Source organism: Ischnura elegans (genome assembly GCF_921293095.1).
Source record: "Ischnura elegans chromosome 13 unlocalized genomic scaffold, ioIscEleg1.1 SUPER_13_unloc_3, whole genome shotgun sequence".
In the NCBI taxonomy this organism is placed as follows: domain Eukaryota; kingdom Metazoa; phylum Arthropoda; class Insecta; order Odonata; family Coenagrionidae; genus Ischnura; species Ischnura elegans.
Genome location: NW_025791659.1, coordinates 5,684,514 through 5,710,230, shown reverse-complemented (window position 1 = coordinate 5,710,230; position 25,717 = coordinate 5,684,514). Strand labels below are relative to the sequence as shown.

At 41.0% G+C, this 25,717-nt stretch overlaps 1 protein-coding gene across 3 annotated transcripts in view; it reads left to right on the top strand.

Annotated features, from left to right (window-relative positions):
* The first annotated feature begins 251 nt into the window (after nucleotides 1–251).
* The window catches only part of LOC124172924 (zinc finger protein 2 homolog), a 31,627-nt gene continuing 6,161 nt past the window's right edge, over nucleotides 252–25,717 (top strand). Inside the window, exons 1-8 of one of the 3 annotated variants that reach the window (XM_046552438.1) lie at nucleotides 252–483; nucleotides 8,341–8,478; nucleotides 11,115–11,393; nucleotides 13,157–13,539; nucleotides 17,193–17,286; nucleotides 19,133–19,272; nucleotides 20,603–20,696; nucleotides 22,546–22,685. In XM_046552438.1, coding sequence (XP_046408394.1) covers nucleotides 352–483; nucleotides 8,341–8,478; nucleotides 11,115–11,393; nucleotides 13,157–13,539; nucleotides 17,193–17,286; nucleotides 19,133–19,272; nucleotides 20,603–20,696; nucleotides 22,546–22,685 — 1,400 coding nt within the window. In that variant the 5' untranslated portion in view covers nucleotides 252–351. The remainder of the gene's footprint in view (nucleotides 484–8,340; nucleotides 8,479–11,114; nucleotides 11,394–13,156; nucleotides 13,540–17,192; nucleotides 17,287–19,132; nucleotides 19,273–20,602; nucleotides 20,697–22,545; nucleotides 22,686–25,717) is intronic. The other 2 variants (XM_046552440.1, XM_046552439.1) reach the window with 2 other exon arrangements.

Below are 25,717 nucleotides of genomic sequence, written 5' to 3'. Positions count from 1 at the left end.
GCTTGCGTATGCGCGACCGTGGCGTCGGCCGCAATGTGTGATGGGGTGCCGTCGCAGCCGCAATCGCGGTCGCAGTCGCTAGTGTGATACGGCCTTAAGAAATGTCTTATACTGATAACGGAGTCACACACATTACACTGAGGCGGGATTTTATCTTCTGTGAACAGATAAGAGGCAGTCATGGCGCAGTGTCCCATCCACTTTGCGCAGATAAGATGATAAGATTAGGCGATGATGATTATTGCTGATGACACATGTGTACGTCAAGAAGGTAGTTGCTGACTTCGATATTCCGTGATCGCACCTCAGTTATTGGTAATACTGTTAGTGTTCCAAGTGCTCCGGTGAACAATGTTCCAGGACGAAAGTCAGCCCTTATGCCGGTTGTGTGGCGGGTCTTGCAGTGCATCAATAGATATATTCATTAATTGTATTTATGGTATATTAATATCGTCGGTGCTGAAGGATATTCTCCAGTTGGATGTAAGTATGTTGATATTATAATACTCCGTGGAACATATCAGTAACATGTTTCCAGGGACGCCGACTCACAAAAATATTGGGGAGCCCAAACCGGGGATCTTGCCCCGGGAAATTTTATAAGTAGCGAGTTTAAAGCTTTTTTAGAAGAGTAATGTCAACATTAGAGCCCTGATAAATCTAATCTCGATATCTGGACACTCCGAGGAAAATCGACAAGCCTGACACATTCTTTCCTCACACCAAAACGAATTATTGAGGGGGCTCGGACCCCCTCCCCCCAGGCCCCATGGAATCGGCGCCTTTGCGTGTTTCAGAATTCATTTGCCTTCAGCAGATTCAATAGGGTGGTTTCATATTATTTTATTGCCGAAATCGAAATGTAGTGATCCGAAAATGGAAGATTTCCATTTCCAAAATATGCATAAATATGTTATTGTGTGACGTCTCAGAATAGCCAGCTATGACAAACTATGCCTCGGGATTTGCACCATTTCACTTTCTAGAACGCCTAACCTTCCTCCTCCCCTTCCTTTCACCTTCCTCTTGGACGAAAACATCCTGGTTCCACTTACCTATACAGGGTGTTTCAAGAAGGACTTTACAACTTTGAAAATTCATATAAATTTTATTAAACAAGGTACAGAGCTGGTTTTGGTGTTATTTTAAAGGAAAAAACTTTTTTTACCTTAAACAAAAGATTTTCTATTTGGCTTCCGTTGGTTATTCTGCAGAAATCCCATCGGTAGTCTCACTTTGTCTCACTTGCTCAACGACTTCGTCAGATGTGCTTGGATGACCTGAGGATTTTTTTATGTTTCACTGAGCACCCTGTTTCTACAAAACACCTATGCCACTCATAAATTGTAGGCCTACTAGGAGGATCTTTAGCGTACTTGGTACGAAAATTTCGCTGAACTGTTGTCGCAGACTTTGATTCTTCAAACCAAAACACACAACTAGCACGCTCCGGTCCAGTGAAGGCATCTTTAACGTAACTGTCACCAGCGCTTGTGCGGCGCGATTAGGTACTAGCGGACTACGCGAGTTTAAATTTGAACTGTTTTCCTTTAAAACAACACCTCAAGCAGCCCTGTACCTTGTTTAATACAATTTATATGAATTTTCAAAGTTGTAAAGTCCTTTTTGAAACACCCTGTATAATGGCATGGTGGAGATGCTATAGGCACTCGGACGCACTCAGGGACTCACTCAGTAACTGGCAGTCGGAGTCGAAGCGCGGGCCGTATGGTCCGTGCGACCGAAGCGCCTCGCTATCCACCCGTGTCATCACCAGCAGCTCCTCTCCTTCCCGAGACTTTGGTAATATTATAAATTTGGCTATCCTGGACGCACAAATTCACCATTACTTCATGCCTTTTGCTTGAATTGATTTGGGAAATTGGGTTTTTAATGGAAATAAACATTGGGTCAAAAACTTTAAATACTTGTGTGTGATTATTCGCTTCCCGACACCAAGGGAAAGAACCCGCACGCATCACAGAAAGATTATAATATACACCAGACGTCAGGTATAGCTGTCACAAATTTTTCAATGCAAACAACCAGAGAATAAGAGATTATAACGGCAGCAATAGAACACGTAAATAGATTGCATGACTTGTAGTGTAGCTTACTAACCTATATAAAACTTAATGCATGTATCTGAATTTCTATTCTATTTCTAACAGCATATAGTAGTATAGTTTGTTATTATACGGGACGTTCTTTGGACGGTGTAGTGTGCATGTGGGAGTCCAAATGCATGCTACATGCTGGTGATTGATCACCCCTGCCAAACACCCTAGAGGTGGCTCGCAGGGTATTATGTAGATGTAGATGTAGATGAACCAGATGGCTCTGGCCAAGGCCTGGCTGACGCAAGGGAAGAAAAGTCACTGCTGAGGTAGCGATGAGGTGGTTTCCTTTTATTTTTATGTTGCTTAAATCGAAAGATTATTATTACTCCTGGAGTAAGTATTTCACGCATTTAGATTTTTAAATGACGATATATATGTTTCGCGATTAAATGCAAAGTGAAAATTTTCAAGTGCGAAAACGCGACGGCCAAGTATGAATGCTAGGAAAAACCCCGTGTGACGTAATTCTGATTCCCGCTGTCGCCGTTTGAGGTGACCTTGGGGCGAGGCTTTTGGTACGGTCCGTTGAACGCTACCAATGCTTCGTAGCGCCGCAGATAAGCTCCCAAGCGGTCCGTTCCCAGACGGCACAGAATCCTCCGTATCTTATTCTTATGCAGATAGTATCCATTGAATAACTCTCCGTCGCTTTTCGTCAATGGATACTATCTGCATACGAATTAGATACGTAGGATTCTGTGCCATCTGGGTTATTCGCTACGGAGCGATACAGGTTAAGGTGTGACGTCACGGAAAACGTCACACACCCGTTTCCCGCCACGCTCCAGACGTTCCCGTGAAAACTAGGGTGCGGTCCAATGAATGCTACTTTCGCTACCAGACGCTACTGACGGAAGTGCTCCGGAGCACCGATCCATAGGCGCTACGTTCGCTACGAGAATTTCTTTTCGGACCGGTCAGGAGCGAAGTCAAGATGGCGGAAATGAACGAGGGTGGGCAAACTGGGATTATGAAATCGAAGATGTGGTTTTAATTGCGAATTGAGGCGATTATGGTCAATGAATATTGATAAACATGTTCGAATATCATTAAAATGAATTTTATTTTCCAATAGCGAGGTTCCACAAAGTAAAGGAAGAAACTTTGGACCGTATTTCTCACACCAACCCTCGCCTACCCTTCTCAATGAAACTCATTACCCTAGTAAAGGAAAAAGTAGGTACTCTACCGTTTTCCCAGTTGAAACATATTAACTTATAATGGTTAACGACTATTAAAAAACATTAATCTATTTCATGCATATCCTATTTTTCTTCAGATTTTAATTTATGGCATGAGTTAATTTGTCGATATATGTTCTTACAATCCTTTCTTTATATTACATGCCCCTTTTAATAATTTTTGTTGCCTTTTGTATGTAAAGGCTGCTTCCAAAGACATTTGAGTTCATTTTGGGGGAGATACGAGAATGTTTGCGGATATTTAGTTCTTGCTATATATTTATTTAAATCACAATTAAATTTACATCTATTTACCAAGTGCGTCTACTCTGTTACTTCGTAGTCACATTTATAGGAGAAAGGCATCCACATTCAGCGTCCAACAACTGCAACGTGAGTAAACTCTCCATTGCCTCAGTGCATTCCCTTCGAATTTCCGCCAAAAATTGACTCGCTCCTCCGCTGACCCTAGTTTTCACGGGAGCGTCTGGAGCTGGTCCGGAGCGAGGCGGGAAACGGGTATGACGTTTGCCGTGACGTCACAGCCTAACCTGTAGCGCTCCGTAGCGAATAACGGACCGCTTGGTGGCGCTCCGAAGCATTGGTAGCGTTCAACGGACCGCACCCCTAGGGTCAGCGGAGGAGCGAGTCATTTTTTGGCGGAAATTCGAAGGGAATGCACTGAGGCAATGGAGAGTTTACTCAGGGGGCCTTTACAGTTCGGCGTTGCGTTGACGCCGCGGCTAGCGAGCCAATCAGAGCCCGTCTTTGAGAATTGATGACGTCAAGTCTCCAGCTCGCTGCGTCGTCGCAGAAAAACTGCGGATTTTCTCTGCGTCAAGGCGGCAGTAAGCCGACGATTTCGAATTGATGTTTGTTTCTGGGTATACAAATATGCAAGATTAGCTCTAATGGGAGTGGCAAATGCTATTTATTTCATTATTTACTATTATTTTGAAGTTTTAAGCATAGATATTTCGTATATTTCCTAAACATAAGACGAATGTTAACCATAAATTAGATTACAATCATCGAAAAGCATAGATTAGCGTAACACATACCCGTAATTGGTATCACAAGCTAAATACAGCGTGAGAGGTGCTTGTCGGTTACTACGGTCGTTTAAATTCCAATTGATATCTAATAATTGTGCCCTCATAATCTACTCGGTTAGAGCAATTTAGATAACGTGACTAGGACAATCTGTTTGAACAACAGTTTTCATTAATAAATATTCCTGACAACATTCCACGTTACTCATGTTCATTAAGTGTATGTAATTAGCTATATTTCGAATATTCCGAGTTAGGAAATAAAATTAAAAGGTCATAATAATGCATAGGCAAGGGCCATCACTACATGCATTATTATCGACTTTATGGTCGCCATATTAACTTCAAATGCTATTTATAATTAAGAAGAATATTTTAAGAAATGAAATTGTGTAAACCTGCAGAAAACAAAATAATTATTGTGCTTTCGGTTCGTAATCGTAAGTTGATATGCTCACAGGCCGATTTATATGAGCCGACGCTTTTTGCCTTTCATTTGTTTTCGCAACGCAGAGCTGTGAAGGGCTCAAACTTGCTGCGATGAGTTAGCTCCGCCCCCAAGTGCGCAACGCCGAGCTAACGCCGAGGCACCCTACAGCTTAAGGTGTGACGTCACGGAAAACGTCACACACCCGTTTCCCGCCTCGCTTCAGGGTGCCTTCATAGCTCGGCGTTGCGCACTTGGGGGCGGAGCTAACTCATCGCAGCAAGTTAGAGCCCTTCACAGGTCTGCGTTGCGAAAACAAATGAAAGGCAAAAAGCGTCGGCTCCTAAAAATCGGCCTGTGAGCATATCATCTTATGATTTCGAACCAAACGCACAATAAATATGTTGTTTTCTGCATGTTTACCCAATTTCATTTCTTAAAATGTTCTTCTTAACTATAAGTAGCATTTGAAGTTAATATGGCGACCATAAAGTCGATAATAATGCATGTAGTGATGGCCCTTGCCTATGCATTATTATGACCTTTAAATTTTATTTACTAACTCGGAATATTCGAAAAATAGCTAATTACAAACACTCAATGAACATGAGTAACGTGGAATGCTATCAGGAATATTTATTAATGATATCTATTGTTCAAACAGATTGTCCTAGTCACGTTATAGCTCTGAGTAGAACATGAGGGCACAATTATTGGATATAAAATGGAATTTAAACGACCTTAGTCACCAACTAGTACCTCTCACGCTGTATTTAGCTTTTGATACCATTTACGGGTATGAGTTACGCTAATCTATGCTCCTCAGTGATTGTAATCTAATTTAGGGTTAACATTTGTCTTATGTTTAGGAAATATACGAAATATCTAGGCTGAACACTTCAAAATAATAGTAAATAATGAAATAAATACCATTTGCCACTCCCATTAGAGCTAATCTTGCATATTTGTGTACCCAGTAACAAACACCAATTCGAAATCGTCGGCGTACTGCCGCCTTGACGCAGAGAAAATTGAACAGGTTCAGTTTTTCTGCGACGACGCAGCGAGCTGGAGACTTGACGTCATCAATTCTCAAAGACGGGCTCTGATTGGCTCGCTAGCCGCGGCGTCAACGCAACGCCGAACTGTGAAGGCCCCCTTAGACGCTGGTCAGCGGAGGAGTGAGTCATCTTTTGGCGGAAATTCGAAGGGAATGCACTGAGGCAATGGAGAGTTTACTCAAGTTGCAGCTATTGGACGCTGAATGTGGACGCCTTCTTTCCGTAAAGGTGACTACGAAGTAACGGAGTAGGCTCTTATAGCAAATAGATGTAAATTTAATCGTGATTTAAATAAATATATATCTAGCACTAACTCTCCGTAGACATTCTCGCATCTCCCCCAAAATGAACTCAAATGTCTCTGGAAGCAGCCTTTACATTCAAAAGGCAACAAAAAATTATTGAAAGGGACATGTGCTATAAGAAAGGATTGTAAGAAGATATATCGACACATCATCTCATGCCATAAATTAAAATTTGAAGAAAAATATTAAGTAAATGGAATGGATTAATGTTTTATAATAGTCGTGAGCCATAATAAGTTAATATGTTCCAAGTGAGAAAACGGTAGAGTACCTACTTTTCGAGGACCTACTACAATATCGAGGATAAACCCCCCCCCCCCCCCCCCGCCAAGCGCTCAGAGAAATTTTTAAGCTTAATCCAATTTACTTAATTGCATTGATATTAATACTAGATTAGTGTAAGGATTAATAAAATATCCCTCAGAAAGCCGTAAAACTCACCATTTTCAACTATTTATATTATTTTTCCGCATTTTACTAATCTCGCACATACCGCTTATCCTGGTGGATATTCCATACGCCTACACACACTATTGCTTGCACCTAAACCTCCCCCAGCCTTAATTTCTGTCTGCGACCCTGGTGAGGACGCCTTGCTGCGAGGCGATGAGCGTCTCTACGATGAAGGCTGCTAGCAGGTAGCGGAGTACCCTGCTAGCAGGTAGCGCTTGGTTTAAATAAGGATTATTAATGCGAAGGAAATACGAATATCAACAGAGATTGCCTTAATCGAAAGATTATTACTCCTGGAGTACGTAGGTATTTCACGCTTTTAGATTTTTAAATGACAATATCTATTTTTAACGATTGAATGAAAAGTGAATATTTTCAAGCGCGCGAAAACGCGACGGCTAAGTATGAATGCTGGGAAGAACCCGTGTGACGTCGTTCTGGTTCCCGCTGTCGCCGAGTGAGGTGACCTTGCGGCGAGGCTTTGAGCGCTGATACGACGCAGGATGCTAGCAGGTAGCAGAGTACCATGCTAGCAGGTAGCGCTTGGCTTAAATGAGGATTATTAATACCTCATCAAACGAAGGAAACTTTCCGAGCTTAGCCAGTTTTAATAAGTGATTATTTAGACATGTTTCCCTGAGCTCTGTGCCTCATGCATTCATTGGTAATCTCAGACGATGTATAACTCCTATCCTCTCGTGTAGATAATAGGTCCCTGTGACGTCACGTAGAGTGGCATCGAATTGGCGCCAATCTGGCCTTTTTCAAATGAGGATAAAGTTGACCATTGCCATTCGTCTAAACTGTGATTTCCAAAACCAAATAAGTTATATGTCATGAATAGACTAATGGTGGGTAATGAATCGCAATCAATTCCTTTCGTTTTCTTTGATTAAGGAAACTACCCTATTGGTAGAGCACCCGGCCGGAAAACGCAAGGTTCTGGGTTCGAGTCCCAGTCAGGCCGCATTTCTACCCTATGATTTCTGGCTTATTTTCATCTATCAAAGCACCATTTTCCCCGTCCTCTTTCTATTTTATGTCCCTATCCCTTTCCTTCCTATTCACCGAATTTATTTTTAAATAAATTAACAAATATAGATACATATTAAATAGACACATAGCAATCGGAGAATCTTCTGAGTTTTAATGATGGGGTTAAATACTGTATTCTTTTTTTTTTTGTGCTCACCAGTCATTTGCTTTTTTTAATGTGCATAATTTTTTTAATTTGTATTATTAATACTTTTCCTCTTCTATTCTTGACCTTGTTTGATAACTTTTTATGATATTTCATGGAGTATATGTCAAGGTAAACCAAGTTATAGCCAACGTTTCGATTTATTTAAAATCATCCTCAGGGCTATGAAAGAGAAAACATGAACAATATAAAATACAAAGATGACAACGATATACAATATTTTTACATAAAAATGTTACGATCGCGTTTTTTATACAGTAATATAATTTGAAGTATACACATATATATATATATATAAGAACAGAATAGAATGCACAGAACATCTTGACATACCTCTTAACTTTGAACATATTTATTGATGTTGTGTTACTAAGGTATAGCCACACCTAGTTACCATCAATTTTGATTGATTAAGTAAAAATAAATTTTACTGAGGTTATCAATGTCTGTTTTTTTATTACAACTGTTTTTTGTTTTTGATATGTATAATCATAATAATAATTTGTGAGCATAATTTTTTTTTTCATTTCGAATGGTAAGGTGACCACGGCTGATGGTTTGCCCTCGACAATCTGTTACAGCTGCCAGGAGAAAGTGGTGGATTTCAAATTCTTCAAGACAATGTGTATCAATACACGGATTGAATTCTTGAAGGCAGGGATCAACCGTAGCCGTGTGGTGAGTACAACTTCCCCAGAGTTGACATCAGACTCTCGTTAATAAGAACAACGTTATTACGAAGGTTTCGTTATAACGATTCAAATCGAGGAAACCGACGAAACTATCATTATTGCGAACCGACGAGAAGGCCTATACAATCCGTAGCACAAAAAAAAACGTTATTACAAAATTTTCGTAATTACAAAATTACGAACCTCAGTCCGGGTCCCGGCGGCTACAAAATAAGCTTTATTGCGATGTCCTGCGAATAACCAAGGGCAACGCAACATCGTTTAATAATGTTCATTCCTGTGGAGTCATGATGATCCACTCCTTACCGCATTATTGGATGTACAGTTAGTTTTCCTCATACGGACATAAGATTTACGAACTTTCAGAGATACGAGCATTCAAAGCTTTCATATTTCGAATTTGACGCTTTTCGATTGGGCCGATTCGAGGTGGTTGGCATGGAGGACCCCGCAGTTCGGGTATAATCTGAATAAAGTATCATTGAATCCGGTGTGAAGTTCAGCAGGAACTGTTCAGCGTTTCGTAAGTTCTTTCTTACCGCGGAGAGCGATTTTTTCATCTACAGATGCCCATCTAAATTAGTTTGTCACAATTGAAAGTTAATGCACAAAAGCGTAGTTTCCTTCATCAATGAAAACGAAAGGCATTGATTGCGATTCGTTACCCACCATTAGTGTATTCATAATATACAAATTATTTGGTTTTAGAAATACCGGTTTAGACGAATTGCAAGGGTCAATTTTAACCTCATTTCAAAAGGCCAGTATGGCGCCCATGCGATTCCACTCCATGTGACATCACAGGGACCTAGTTTCTACACGAGAGGATAGGAATTATATATCGTCTGAGGTTACCAATGCATGCATGAGGCACAGAGCTCAGGGAAACATCTCTCTTAATAATCACCTACTTATTAAAATTGCCATAGGTCGGAAAGTTTTCTTCGTTTGATAAGGTATTAATAAACCTTTTTTAAGCCAAGCGCTACCAGCCAGCAAGGTACTCAGCTACCCGCTAGCATCCTGCGTCCTATCAGCGCTCAGAGCCTCGATCAAGGTCACCTCACAAGGCGGGAGGGGGAACCAGAAACGGAGTTTTCCCGGCATTCATACTTAGCCGTCGCGTTTTCGCGCGCTTGAAAATTTTCACTTTTCATTTAATCGCGAAAAATAGATATCGTCATTTTAAAAATCTAAAAGCGTGAAATGCGCACTCCAGGAGTAATAATCTTTCGATTTAGGCAATAAAAAAATAATAGGAAACCACACCCCAGACGGCACAGAATCCTCCGTATCTAATTCGTGTGCAGATAGCATCCATTGACTACCGCTCCGTCGCTTTTCGTCGATGGATACTATCTGCATACGAATTAGATACGGAGGATTCTGTGCCGTCCGGGAATTTTCTCGCATGCGTTCCAGCGCGCCTTCGCACGCACGTCAGATTGTGCTATTCCTTCCGTATACCCTGTAAAACGGCCTTATGAGCATTCATTCTTCATTAATGCTGTAAAAATAAACCCGAGAAATATTCGTCGGAAGTATTCACCAGGAAAAATTGAAATCGTTTATTAAATAATAAATGATATCTTGGTAGTTAACAGACACAGGACAACTATAGCTCTCTCTGTAATCCACACATTCAAACAGGCTGTGACACCAACAAAATCAGACATAAAGACAGAGTACTCAAAATCTCACCATGAATGACTTCATCGTGTCCTTCCGAAAAACCTGGTGAATTTCTAAAATCGCTGCAGTGTGTTTAGAAGAGAATGGCATTAGTGTCTTGCTTACACATCCACAAGGTCCACCAAATTTTTCCACATGGCCCAAAGTAGAAGACTTATGTAAAATGCCATCGAAAAATACTCTGTGCAAATTGCGACTCATTCACCGTTTCCAGCCAGTAGCAGTGGGTGTTTGCACACATTGGATGCCATGGAAGTAAACAAGATTGAACTTGCTTTCACTCAATAGATGTAACCAATCATTCAGATATGAACTTTTCACTGTTATGAATGCTATGTAGAATGAAAATGCATTTTTTATTCCCTCGAAGGTATGCAATCTTGGTGTAAAAAGGTCGAAAACATGCCTAACTTTGACATGCCTTAAAGCAAAAAGTATAAAATTACTACTTTTTTATTTTTTTTTATTAAAAGCAGAACATTTAAACTACCCCCTGAGAAATTTTAAAGAAAATAAAAGGTGGCATTTTTTAGTAATAAATTGTTAAATAATGACTAATTTTTATTGTTTAAACAAGTCCTATATGTTTATTATTGCTTCGAATGACTTGAAAATGATGCCATAATGTGCATAAATGAATTCTCTTCGAAATGAAACAATAACCACTGCATTACAGGCCATGGTTCCTTAGTAATCAGAATTTATGTGATGTTTCATTTTTACTCAGAGGCCTGACACTGCAATGCTCAAAGGACGGTAACTTCATGACGGTTCAGTTCTGAGCTGAGATAAAGGCATCATTATTCATCATAAGGATACTGCTTTCGCATATATAAATTTCAGAGAAATCGGTGATGGTCACCTGACATGATTTTGCATTATCTGCCCGATTTGAGATGACATGGCCCTATTATTATTTGTGTTTGACAGCCTGGAACGTCAGGGGGCGTTTTGTCTTCCCCGCTATCTTCAGTCAATCTTTCGCAACCCACTCAAACTGCCAAGGCAGCCAATGAGGACAGATCGAGAGAAGATGGGGTTGAAATAGTTGATGCAATAGCGAAGAAGTCTTTGAGCGACCCATCCAAGGGGAATAAGATGATGAGGACTCCATCGTCAGCGCTGAAATCCGTCTATCCAGGGGGAAGCTACCTAGCTACATCCAGCTACCAAGGGGGGGAAGATGATAATAGGAAGATGACGAATATGGTAAGTGGTGAAATTCCTTCATAACTTTAATAAATAAATTGTTTATTACTCCAAAAAAATAAGAAGTACAGAATAGAATAGGGTAGTTTCCTTCATCAAAGAAAACGAAAGGCATTGAATGCGATTCGTTACTCACCATTACTGTATTCATAATATACAAATTATTTGGTTTTAGAAATACCGGATTATACGAATGGCAAGGGTTAATTTTATCCTCATTTGAAAAAGGCCAGGTTGGTGACCATGCGATGCCACTCCACGTGACGTCAAAGGGACATAGTTTCTATACGAGTAGATAGGAGTTTTACATCGTCTGAGGTTACCAATCCATGCATGAGGCACAGAGCTCAGGGAAACATGTCTTAATAATCACCTATTAAAACTGCCTATGGTCGGAAAGTTTTCTTCGTTTGATAAGGTATTAATAAACCTTTTTTAAGTCAAGCGCTACCAGCCAGCAAGGTACTCAGCTACTTGCGTCCTATCAGCGCTCAGAGCCTCGATCAAGGTCACCTCACAAGGCGGGAGGGGGAACCAGAAATGCGTCGCACGGACTTTTCCCCATCATTCCTACTTCCGCGTCGCGTTTTCGCGCGCTTGAAATTTTTCACTTTTCATTTAGTAGCGAAAAATAGATATCGTCATTTAGAAATCTAAAAGTGTGAAATACGTACTCTTGGAGTAATAATCTTTCGATTCAGGCAATAAAAAAATAATAGGAAACCACCCTATTAATTGCATAAAAAGGAGTAACTTTAGGTAGCCATTAAGGACAACCTGTTTTATGGTTACCATCATTTACATAGGGTAATGCTGACATAGAAACATTCTAGGCACAGTATTTGAATTGAAGTATCAAATATCGAAGTATTATATCAAAGAAAAATATCCTCCATACTTTGAATTATAAACAACCGAGACTGAATATCAAAGATTTCCACCGTATCACCCCGGACACTGTATATTTTATCCACAGAATATGATTCGTCACGTCATATACGGTATAATAGGGTGGTTTCCTATTATTTTTTTATTGCCTAAATCGAAAGATTATTACTCCTGGAGTACGTATTTCACGCTTTTAGATTTTTAAATGACGACATCTATTTTTCGCGATCAAATGAAAAGTGAAAAATTTCAAGCACGCGAAAACGCGACGGGTAAGGAAATCTCTCCGTGTGACGTATTTCTGGTTCCCCCTCCCGCCTGGTAGGTGACCTTGATCGATGCTCTGAGCGCTGATAGGACGCAGGATGCTAACAGGTAGCTGAGTACCTTCCTGTCTGGTAGCGCATGGCTTAAAAAAGGTTTATTAATACCTTATCAAGCGAAGAAAACTTTCCGACCTTAGCCAGTTTTAATAGGTGATTATTAAGACATGTTTCCCTGAGCTCTGTGCCTCATGCATGCATTGGTAGCCTCTGACGATGCATAACTCCTATCCTCTCGTGTAGAAACTAGGTCCCTGTGACGTCACGTGGAGTGGAATCGCATGGGCGCCAATCTGGCCTTTTTCAAATGAGGTTAAAATTTGACCCTTGCCATTCGTCTAAACCGGTATTTCAAAAACCAAATAATTTGTGTATATGAATACACTAATGGTGGGTAACGAATCGCCATCAATGCCTTTCGTTTTCTTTGATGAAGGAAACTACCCTATTATTACATTAAAGTGGCATATATTATTTAACGTACACTTTTACCAATTTTAGTGACAAATTAGCAAAGAAAATATATATATTCCCCAATTTTAACATCCACAGACTCATGCCCGTGGACAGCCCCAAGTAAATTTTCGAAGAGACAGCAGCAGCAGCAGCAGCAGTATGGACGAAGACGAAGAGGAAGACGATATTACGGAGGATAGTGTGGATGTAGAGGAGAGCGATGAAAGCGAGTCGAAGATGTCGGAGGACCCAACGGAGGTCGGAGGAAAACCCTCGGAGAACTCCCTGGTTTTCCAGTGCACGAAGCCGGGCTGCAATCGGACTTTTAAATCAAAGAAATCTCTTAGCAATCACGGCACGCGCATGCACTCCGGGGGAAGATTCAAATGTCCGTTCTGCTCATACAAGGCCTACAGTCTCGCGTGCCTAGACAAACACATTCGCACGCACAAGGAAATCACAGATGCGGGAGATTACAGGTGAGTAAGGAGCCTAGAAAGAACAAATACACGAGGGGTCACTCCATAAATAATGAACCCAAAATTCCTGACAACCTCTATTCTAAATCACAACCTTTCTATTCTATGATCGTGTATCCAGTGAATTCTCATTGATACAAATAATTTTATTACGAAATTCTCGTTACTACGAAGTAAATATTTGTTCCTGTTGAAAAGGTCTATCCAAACATAAGTAAAAGGAACGCTTTTACGAAATTTCCGTTATTACGAACTTCGGATCCGGTCCCTGGGGGTTACAAAGTGAACTTTAACACGAAGTTCCACGGATAAGCTACGACATTTTATAACACACAAACGGCGTTTTCATACACTACGCTACATCAAAATCATTGCACTACATGTGAGTTCTTCACATTGACAAACACATTCGCTCGCACAAGGACATCACAGATGCGGGAGATTACATGTGAGTAAGGAGCCTAGAAAGAAGAAATATACGAAGGGTCATTCCATAAATAATACACCCAAATTTACTGACAACCTTAATTATAAACCACAACCTTTCTATTCTGTAATCATATATCGAATGGACTCTCGTTAATACAATAAACCTTACTACGAAATTCTCGTTATTACGAAGTAAATATTTTGTCCCGACGAAAAGGCCTTTCCAATAGGACAGATCGGAAGAATCGATTTTTTTCAAATCCAAGATGGTGTCAGGGTGCTTCCGTATAGTTGTTACCGTGGCTATTCCCGTTAAGCTTGAACTAATATCTCATATTATAACGAATATTTAGGATGTACTCTATGGAATCAACTGTATAAGGCACATTACCACATTACCATTATTTTTGCCAAATTACTCGTCCAAATAACAATGCAAACGAACTTGCACCGACAGTGTTACAGACTGCTCATTTATCGTCTAATTTACACGAGAATTAAAGTCACTTACACCTATATTACTATATCAGAATATCCACATATATCAGCACTCATGAAATAAAGTGGTATTATTATATTAGACACGAATACAAGGATCAAGAACTTTGCTATTTCCACATAATATTTTATTAGCACCGACCATGGTTTCGTTACCGAGTAACATTATCAAGGTGAAGATTTAGGTAAATTGACAGTATATATATAGCAGGAGTCGTTGGTTAGGGGGAGGTAAGGGTTGGGGTTGGAGCTGGGTTTGGCGTCACTGTAGGTGGGGTGGGTGGAGGGGTGGATGAGTAAGGGGGAAAGTGGAGGAGGGGGGAGCGAGAAGGGTAAAGGTGGTCGTTAACAAGGTATGAGTCCCTGTGGCTTAAAATTTCCAATTCTTCTAAAGCGTCTAATCTCCGTCCTTTCTTCTCAAAATGCAGAATGGTAGGGATGAAGTCACTAATGTGCCCCATGTCATTAAGGTGTTTTGCAAATTGGGAGTGATCCTTCCCCTGTCTATGACACATCTGATGCTCGGCTGCCCGGATGGAAAAACTCCTCCCTGTTTGGCCGATGTAAATCGCGTCACAGTCGGCCGATTTAACCAACGACTCCTGCTATATATATACTGTCAATTTACCTAAATCTTCACCTTGATAATGTTACTCTGTAACGAAACCATGGTCGGTGCTAATAAAATATTATGTGGAAATAGCAAAGTTCTTGATCCTTGTATTCGTGCTATTATGGATTTCCACCAAGTTACGATTAATTATATTATATTAGAGCCAAATACTTAATAAAAAACAGCTTTATAACATATCTCCACTTCCAACCGGAATGAGTTTCCGGCACCTCTAGACCACTCGACTTCTATCCGATCGGAAAGCCGGCCTTGAGTCGATAGGAAGCCCGTCTGAAACGCACGGATTGCCTGGCCGATAGTAAGTGACGCAGAATCCGCGTCAAGTCTCCCGATCCGCTCGGAAAGGGAGACTCTGAAACACCTGTTCAATCTCTTGGGAAGAGTCACGCTGTGTGCCAGTCGTATTTTGCCTTTTTTTATTTTCCATGGCTGAAATTCTCCTACGCAACCTCTACGATGGCTTTCAAACGAAACGGTTCACGAGTAGGACAAGAATCGCATGCGACGGCGCGTTCGAAGAGAGAATCGGAACTCTTTCCACCATTATGGGGCGTTGCATTCACTGAAGCTATTATTTAAAATGTCGGATCCAGTAGGGTTATTCCACTAATCGTATGGCCGGGCCATAAGTCGAAATCGGCCATATCTACGGCCTCGAGACATACGGATGGCTTCGAGCGATTCTACTGAGCGAAAGGCCAGAAGTCGGGCGGTAGCTATGGCCTTGAGGCCGTAATATTATGGCCTGCCTAGGAGGCGGTCATAACACAGGCCATACGAAATAGCATTGTTCGCTCAAATGCAATTTACGGTGGGAATGTCAAAATTCGAAAAAAATACAATATTTTATGGTCATTCCCTATAGATTTTGCTGAGTTACTGTAACTTCAGGACAAAATTTCGTGTATTTTGACGTGTCTGCCTCCGTTTTGCCGCAAAATGCATAATTTGAGTCCGCGTTCGGGAAGAGAATATTCCAACGCCCACGCAGCGGGAGGGACCGTGTGATTCAGAAAAATGATCACTACAGCGATCGCTTTTCGCGACGGGAAAAGTGATTGCGATAGTGATCACTTTCGCGACGAAAAAAATGATCGTGTGATTCCGGCTTAAGTTACGAAGACGTCGGCAGTACATTTCCGACAAATTCTCGAAGGACCCCGTTCAGAATACGCTGCCAGTGTTTGGGACCCTCATGAAAAGTGCATAGTAACAGAGTTAGAACGCACGCGCAAATAAGAGCTGCCAGGTACGTCAAAGGTCGTTACGATAGTCTTGTTAGTGTAACTAACCTCTTAGATAAACTAGGATGGGAACGTCAGTCAGACCGTAGATTGAAAAATAGACTAAACCCTGTTAGGTAAATTCAAGAGGTGTGACTTTTCAAATAAAGTTAGCCATATCTTACGGTCGCAAATATACTACGGTAGATCAGATAATATAAATAAAATAAGAGATAGACTGTAGAACAGAACAGATAAAGAATGTATTTTTTCCACGATCAATAAGAGATTATATCGGCAGCGTTAGAACACACTTATAGATTAGATGACTTGCAGTCTAGTCTACTAACCTATGTAAAACTTAATGCATGTTTTTTTATTTTCATTATATCTCTAACAGCATGTGGTAGCATAATTTGTCTAGTATGCGTAACGTTTTTTTGGACCGTGTGGCATGTATGTTGGAGTCCAGTTGCATGCTGCTTACTAGTGATTGATCACCCCCTGCCAAACACCCTAGAGGTGGCTCGTAGGGTATTTTGTAGATGTAGATGCCCCCCGTTACCTCAGTTCGGGCGGGAGGAGCAGCGAATTCGAGCGCCAGTTGAATGGTGCTACATATCTATCGCAGAAATTACGCAAGAGAAAACGTGGAATATTGTCAAACATTTCCCTGGTAAACCTGAAAATTATGCATTTATTTTTCTTCTTGCATTGGCTGAACACATTTTATTGCTGGATGGTTATTATTACTATTATTATTATTGTCATTGTCATTGTCACTGTCACTGTCACTATCACTATCACTATCATTATCATTATCATTATTATTATTATTATATTTTGCAGTATTCGAATTGTCTTTGCAGGCTTAAGAAGAAATCTAACAGTCCGACAAAGAAAGAATCCAAAAAAGTGTGGCTTTCGGCCACAGCAGAGAATTCATTACCTATCATACATCAGGTGAGACGATTACTTTATAACCCACATTCATGTACAAGTTAATAAAGACAGACCTTGCCACATATTTACACTGAAAAGTACGATACAGGGTAATACAATGAAAATATACGTACAGCAGACTCCCGATTATCCGTCTGCGGTATATCTGTATTGCGGATTATCCATGCATAATTTTCACTCTCAATCAATATATTCCGCGATCATTATAAAAATTGAAATCTGACGAAAAATCATCGGAATTACTGCATTAATGCTTGGATACACCGGGCTTATTATTTCCGTTACAATCCAATTCGTAAAACGGGAAATCGTGGAAACCACTTTTCTTTATCAGTGCTCACACGGCCACGGATGTGTGGTTTTCGAAACCAGGCCTTACGTGGAGCATTAATAATACGATTACAGCTATGTTATCGTCGCTAAAAAGATCGCGAACCGTCGAAGAAGCTCTCAATGAGTCCGGGAAGCACTCTGAAATAACAGAATAACTGCATAAATAATAATACATTGTTTTTTACGTAAATTATAAACATTACGAGGCATTAAAGTGAAAGTTGGGGTTATCCGTGTTTTCAGATTATTTGTGCCGTCTCTCCCCAACCTTAGCCCGGATAATCAGGAGTGTGCTGCACTAGAAAGGGGAGGAGGAAAAACTAAGGAGGAGGAGGTACTAGAGGGGGTGCCACTGGTTCACCCTCCAGTGTATAAGATATTATTATTTAACATACTGTATTTACCCGTAGAAGCCGCGCACCTTTTATCCGGAAAATGCCAGAGGAAAGAGGGGGTGCGCAGCTTACACGAATCCTCAAAATCTTAAAGTAAGCCACATGCCATTTACCCTAATTATCCCGGATAATCGGGAGTGCACTGTATTACAAAATATTATTTTGTTCAAGCTATCAATCGTTGCATATCGACTCGGATAATGGAGAAACGAATGAATAGTCTAGATTTTATTGACCCTTTTTCGGCGAAGTTTGGGTGGAGCCGACGAGCATTTTCATACGTAGAAGAGCTGACGTCGGGTATAGCCGTCTCTCAGGTTTTTCAACGCAAACGACCGGATGTCGGCACTGCCCGACACGAGGAAAGGGAAGTGACCATTGAGGTAGCAATTAGCAGATGTCAGCTTTGCGAGATTTTAGGGCCATTCCCCATACAATAAAGGCCTTTCCTCCCATCAAGGAGGTTGTAAATACACTGGGGCTATGTATTCGAGTTTTAAGCGTGGTTAAAATTCCGCCATCTTAGTTTGACTTTTTTCGGACTTCTCTCAAACAGTGTACGAATATTATCAAGTATTCTATTCCCAATATCGCCTCTGATTTATAAAACGAAAATATAAAAATTACTTCTTGATTGTAGTAGGAGTTTTCCGATAGTTCGTCATACTGCTATGTATATTAAACTGTACATATAGTCTTATTGTGGCGGTAATTTATCGTCGTGAACATACTTTCATAGAATTATTGCGCTCCGCATACCGGTCCGCTATCGTAAGATTTCCATTGGTTGTAATCTTATTAATTACCATAAGAGGTGCAGGGGAATGCTTATTTTACGCTAGTAAAATGTTATTTTTGGCTAAGCTAGTTGCACAGCGAAACCGTGGTGATTGAGAATTATTTTTCCTTGGGAAAAGACATTCGAGGCACATTTTCACGAAGCCTTCCCAAAATGAGAGAAATAAGGTTTGCTGTGTTCGTTTGCGATAGTTTATTTTAACGAAACAGCGATCATGACCGAATATTTCGCCAAATAGTTAGCATAACAGCACTAACGACCAGTTTAAGAAAGAGTAAGTGAATTTTTTTAATACTAAATTTCGTTTTCTATTTCTAAGTTGCCACTCCAAGATGGTAAAGTTGGCATTGACGGCAGGCCTCACTTCAAGCAATCCCAGAAGTCAACTGGCAAGTTGTCGCAAACCCCTATGCGCACGGCAATGGAGAAAGGAGATAAGACGCCCGAGAAGAAAACCCTGTAAGTCACGTTTTACTACCTTCTTTTTCATCTGGATTCGTTCCATGTAATATCGTCTGTATCCAATCTTGAAACTAAATTTTAGGATCTTCAGGAATTAATTGTGACTAAGGAAATTCTTCTGTTCCGTTCCGATTGAGCTGGTAAAAGCAGGGATGGCAAGTGAAATTAGTAATTTGAGTCCGCGTTCGGGAAGAGAATATTCCAACGCCCACGCAGCGGGAGGGACCGTGTGATTCAGAAAAATGATCACTACAGCGATCGCTTTTCCCGACGGGAAAAGTGATTGCGATAGTGATCACTTTCGCGACGAAAAAAATGATCGTGTGATTCAGGCTTAAGTTACGAAGACGTCGGCAGTACATTTCCGACAAATTCTCGAAGGACCCCGTTCAGAATACGCTGCCAGTGTTTGGGACCCTCATGAAAAGTGCATAGTAACAGAGTTAGAACGCACGCGCAAATAAGAGCTGCCAGGTACGTCAAAGGTCGTTACGATAGTCTTGTTAGTGTAACTAACCTCTTAGATAAACTAGGATGGGAACGTCAGTCAGACCGTAGATTGAAAAATAGACTAAACCCTGTTGGTAAATTCAAGAGGTGTGACTTTTCAAATAAAGTTAGCCATATCTTACGGTCGCAAATATACTACGGTAGATCAGATAATATAAATAAAATAAGAGATAGACTGTAGAACAGAACAGATAAAGAATGTATTTTTTCCACGATCAATAAGAGATTATATCGGCAGCGTTAGAACACACTTATAGATTAGATGACTTGCAGTCTAGTCTACTAACCTATGTAAAACTTAATGCATGTTTTTTATTTTCATTATATCTCTAACAGCATGTGGTAGCATAATTTGTTTAGTATGCGTAACGTTTTTTTGGACCGTGTGGTGTGTATGTTGGAGTCCCTTTGCATGCTGCTTGCTGGTGATTGATCACCCCCTGCCAAACACCCTAGAGGTGGCACGTAGGGTATTTTGTAGATGTAGATGCCCCCCGTTATCTCAGTGCGGGCGGGAGGAGCAGCGAATCCGAGCGCCAGTTGAATGGTTCCACATATCTATCGCAGAAATTGCGTTAGAAAAAACGTGGAATATTGTCAAACATTTCCCTGGTAAACCTGAAAATTATGCATTTATTTTTCTTCTTGCATTGGCTGAACACATTTTATTGCTGGATGGTTATTATTACTATTATTATTATTGTCATTTTCATTGTCATTGTCACTGTCACTGTCACTGTCACTAGCACTATCACTATCATTATCATTATTATTATTATTATTATTATATTTTGCAGTATTCGAATTGTCTTTGCAGGCTTAAGAAGAAATCTAACAGTCCGACAAAGAAAGAATCCAAAAAAGTGTGGCTTTCGGCCACAGCAGAGAATTCATTACCTATCATTCATCAGGTGAGACGATTACTTTATAACCCACATTCATGTACAAGTTAATAAAGACGGTCCTTGCCACATATTTACACTGAAAAGTACGATACTGGGTAATACAATGAAAATATACGTACAGCAGACTCCCGATTATCCGTCTGCGGTATATCTGTATTGCGGATTATCCATGCATAATTTTCACTCTCAATCAATATATTCCGCGATCATTATAAAAATTGAAATCTGACGAAAAATCATCGGAATTACTGCATTAATGCTTGGATACACCGGGCTTATTATTTCCGTTACAATCCAATTCGTAAAACGGAAAATCGTGGAAACCACTTTTCTTTATCAGTGATCACACGGCCACGGATGTGTGGTTTTCGAAACCAGGCCTTACGTGGAGCATTAATAATACGATTACAGCTATGTTATCGTCGCTAAAAAGATCGCGAACCGTCGAAGAAGCTCTCAATGAGTCCGGGAAGCACTCTGAAATAACAGAATAACTGCATAAATAATAATACATTGTTTTTTACGTAAATTATGAACATTACGAGGCATTAAAGTGAAAGTTGGGGTTATCCATGTTTTCAGATTATTTGTGCCGTCTCTCCCCAACATTAGCCCGGATAATCAGGAGTGTGCTGCACTAGAAAGGGGAGGAGGAAAAACTAAGGAGGAGGAGGTACTAAAGGGGGTGCCACTGGTTCACCCTCCAGTGTATAAGATATTATTATTATTTAACATACTGTATTTACCCGTAGAAGCCGCAAACCTTTTATCCGGAAATTGCCAGTGGAAAGAGGGGGTGCTCATCTTACACGAATCCTCAAAATCTTAAAGTGTGCCACATGCCATTTACCCTAATTATCCCGGATAATCGGGAGTGCACTGTATTACAAAATATTATTTTGTTCAAGCTATCAATCGTTGCATATCGACTCGGATAATGGAGAAACGAATGAATAGTCTAGTTTTTATTGACCCTTTTTCGGCGAAGTTTGGGTGGAGCCGACGAGCATTTTCATACGTAGAAGACCTGTAGTCGGGTATAGCCGTCTCTCAGGTTTTTCAACGCAAACGACCGGATGTCGGCACTGCCCGACACGAGGAAAGGGAAGTGACCATTGAGGTAGCAATTAGCAGATGTCAGCTTTGCGAGATTTTAGGGCCATTCCCCATACAATAAAGGCCTTTCCTCCCATCAAGGAGGTTGTAAATACACTGGGGCTATGTATTCGAGTTTTAAGCGTGGTCAAAATTCCGCCATCTTAGTTTGACTTTTTTCGGACTTCTCTCAAACAGTGTACGAATATTATCAAGTATTCTATTCCCAATATCGCCTCTTATTTATAAAACGAAAATATAAAAATTACTTCTTGATTGTAGTAGGAGTTTTCCGATAGTTCGTCATACTGCTATGTATATTAAACTGTACATATAGTCTTATTGTGGCGATAATTTATCGTCGTGAACATACTTTCATAGAATTATTGCGCTCCGCATACCGGTCCGCTATCGTAAGATTTCCATTGGTTGTAATCTTATTAATTACCATAAGAGGTGCAGGGGAATGCTTATTTTACGCTAGTAAAATGTTATTTTTGGCTAAGCTAGTTGCACAGCGAAACCGTGGTGATTGAGAATTATTTTTCCTTGGGAAAAGACATTCGAGGCATATTCTCACGAAGCCTTTCCAAAATGAGAGAAATAAGGTTTGCTGTGTTCGTTTGCGATAGTTTATTTTAACGAAACAACGATCATGACCGAATATTTCGCCAAATAGTTAGCATAACAGCACTATCGACCAGTTTAAGAAAGAGTAAGTGAATTTTTTAAATACTAAATTTCGTTTTCTATTTCTAAGGTGCCACTCCAAGATGGTAAAGTTGGCATTGACGGCAGGCCTCACTTCAAGCAATCCCAGAAGTCAACTGCCAAGTTGTCGCAAACCCCGATGCGCACGGCAATGGAGCAAGAAGATAAGACGCCCGAGAAGAAAACCCTGTAAGTCACGTTTTACTACCTTCTTTTTCATCTGGATTCGTTCCGTGTAATATCGTCTGTATCCAATCTTGAAACTAAATTTTAGGATCTTCAGGAATTAATTGTGACTAAAGAAATTCTTCTGTTCCGTTCCGATTGAGCTGGTAAAAGCAGGGATGGCAAGTGAAACGAAACGAAAAAATTTCGTTTCGGACCGGAGGACAACGAAAACACGAGTCCTAGGTTTATAGTCCGGCTGCCGAGAGTTGTCCATTGACAGCTAGAAGGGTTAAGGCTGGGACACAATCAACGCTAACGTGAGGAGACGGTGTACGGGATCCGGGAGAACGTGAGACGGGCAACGCCGCCGCGCGGTCACAATGGGGAACATGCATGAAATTTTTTCATCATGTTAGTTAGTCTCATTGAATAGAAAATTTTCTCACGAGTCCAAATATATATGCCAAAACTCTCCTAGTACTCCACAAACGTCAATAAATGTTAATTAAAAATGCTCAAATATCGCTTGAAGTCACGTGACCTGAAACGCCTCCTGACGTCATCGCACGGTACACCATTCACTTCGCTAAGAGAGTAGAGTGGTAGATCCTTGAATGCAAGATACCGAAGTAAAAATCTTCGTCGAGCTTCGTAGTAGTTCCCAAAAGGACAAATTGACTTAAGAGGGAATTAAGAAAGCAAAATACCTCAGTTAACTTTAGCTCGATTTCCTTATGGCGGCTGATTTTTTCCTTTCCAAATCCCCCCAAACAATCCCCTTTATTTATTTCAGCAACCCCTTGGCAACCAAAAATATTCACAGTCTGCATTTTGTCGTTACAACAGCAATTATTTTCGCCAAATTTGCATTTGATCCCTCGTAGATCGATTTTCTATCCACTTCCTCAGTCTGTGATCAGTGGATACCGTGCCGTGACGCCACGCTCCGATGACGTCGTGTTTTCAAGCAGCCGATGAAGATCAATTTTTAAAGACTCATAACTCAGCTGAAAAGCATTATTCATTCGTGAAATTTTCGGCAAGTACATTTGAGGTAGAGGCCTTCTTATTCCAGTACTTTAAAAAAATTGTGCATGTTCCCCATTGACGTTCCCGCGGCCGGAAAGAAAATTGACTAACGCCCGCGCAGTGGTTTTGTTTGTGGTCTTCAGTCTTTTCGTTTGTGTGCACGAAGAGTTTAGCAGGAAATGTTAGGTGGGCGTATCCCTTACTTACCTGGCAACCTTGCCCCGTATAGGCCGGGACACAATGAACGCTAACGTGAGACACGAGCCGTTTACGGGAATCGGTAAAAATGTGGCGGAAGGGAAAGCTTATGGAAGGGACACAACCACCGTTTACGGAGAGTACGTAAAACGCGAGATATGGGCAACTTTCATCTCTTCCCGCGTCTCGTACACGGAAAGCCAATCAGAAGAGCCCGAAAATGGGAGCCATCTGTTTACAGCGATACAGCATTGTTGGCGCCCATTGCTGAAAATACAGCAGTTGTTTTAGTTTTGCAACGTGAGCTGAAGAGAGGTCAGTTAAGGTAAGCCATTGCTTAATTTAATTTACGTGCATACTATCCTCGTCGATTTCGAACATTCTTCAAAACTCTTCCTGCACACAAACGAAAAGACCGAAGACCACGAACAAAACCACTGCGCGGGCGTTAGTCAATTTTCTTTCCGGCCACGGGAACGTCAATTGTGACCGCACGGCGGCGTTCCCCGTCTCACGTTCTCCCGGATCCCGTACACCGTCGTCCCGCGTTAGCGTTGATTGTGTCCCAGCCTTGACCCTTTCGCGACGGTCCTTGGTTCAGGGAAATTCTTCCTCAATACGAGTCTCTTGAAAGTTTTCTCTACTCCCTTGTACGAAGCGTTTTCACGTCAACTGAAGGCAGTGGTTCCCTCCCTAACTATTTTTGGAACAACTCAGAGGGCACCGATCCCATTCCTCGGCCTCTGTCCCAGACCCTAGAAGGATTAAAAGCCCCTTCCTAGCACGAGTTCGCGGTCAACAGGCTAAAATGTTAATGCAAAATATATGAAAATATTTGTTGCTCGCATCGATTTTTTTACATTCAAAATGAATTTTGTGTTTTTTTTTCTGAGCGTGCAGAAATTTTAAACGAAGTTCTAACGTTGATTTAGACGGATTTTATGTATTCACTAGTTGTTCTATAACTCCGTTGAGATTAACGTTAGAATTTTGTTTGAAATTTCCATGTGGTCAGCAAAAAAAGAGATGAATACATTTCTAGCATTGAATTTCAAAAGTAAGCAACAAATATTTTTTTGGAAAACACACTGCAAATAACAGTAGTTGACCGTGTGGAGAGGATAGTAAAGGGTCGACTTGAGTGACCGAAGATGGGACTGGGCTCGTACTAAGGCGGATCGTGAGGGGCGACCGCATCCGTGGGTCTATTGTGTCCGCGACGGTCACTTTTTTCGGCCTGTGCCGCACAGGCGCGGCATTCGTTGGTTAGGGTAAGAACATTCAGGACGCACTGGTGCGGCATTCGTTGTTTAGGGAAGAAAATCCTCGCCGCACAGGTGAGGCATTCGGCGCGAAAGGGTTAAGTCCTAATGAATTCGACACTCATTTGCACCAGGGATGGCTGGTGAAACGAAACGGAAGCGAATCGTTTCCGTTTCGTTTCATCGGGGAAGGGAGGGAAACGAACATACGAGGCCTGGATTTATTTTCGTTCCCGCACGAAATTAAAATCACCAAAAAAGTTTTAGTTTCGACCTGAGACGAAACTTTCCCCCGTGAATGAAACTAAATTAATCGAAAATCCACTGCTCACAATAAAGTTTCTATCCCAGAAGTTGAATGGAGGGGGATGAGGGGGAATAGTTTCGACCCATTGCGTTTGACACAAGTTTAGAGAGTTTAAAACGTTGAGATTAAAAAATCTAATGGCCAGTTTGCGTTAACCGTTCTCCTGTTAATGGTAATAATATGAGTGCCCCTTGCATCTAATGGCGGTATGCCGAACCTCCAATTTATTCAAGCATACTTCGTACCCGGTGTGTGGA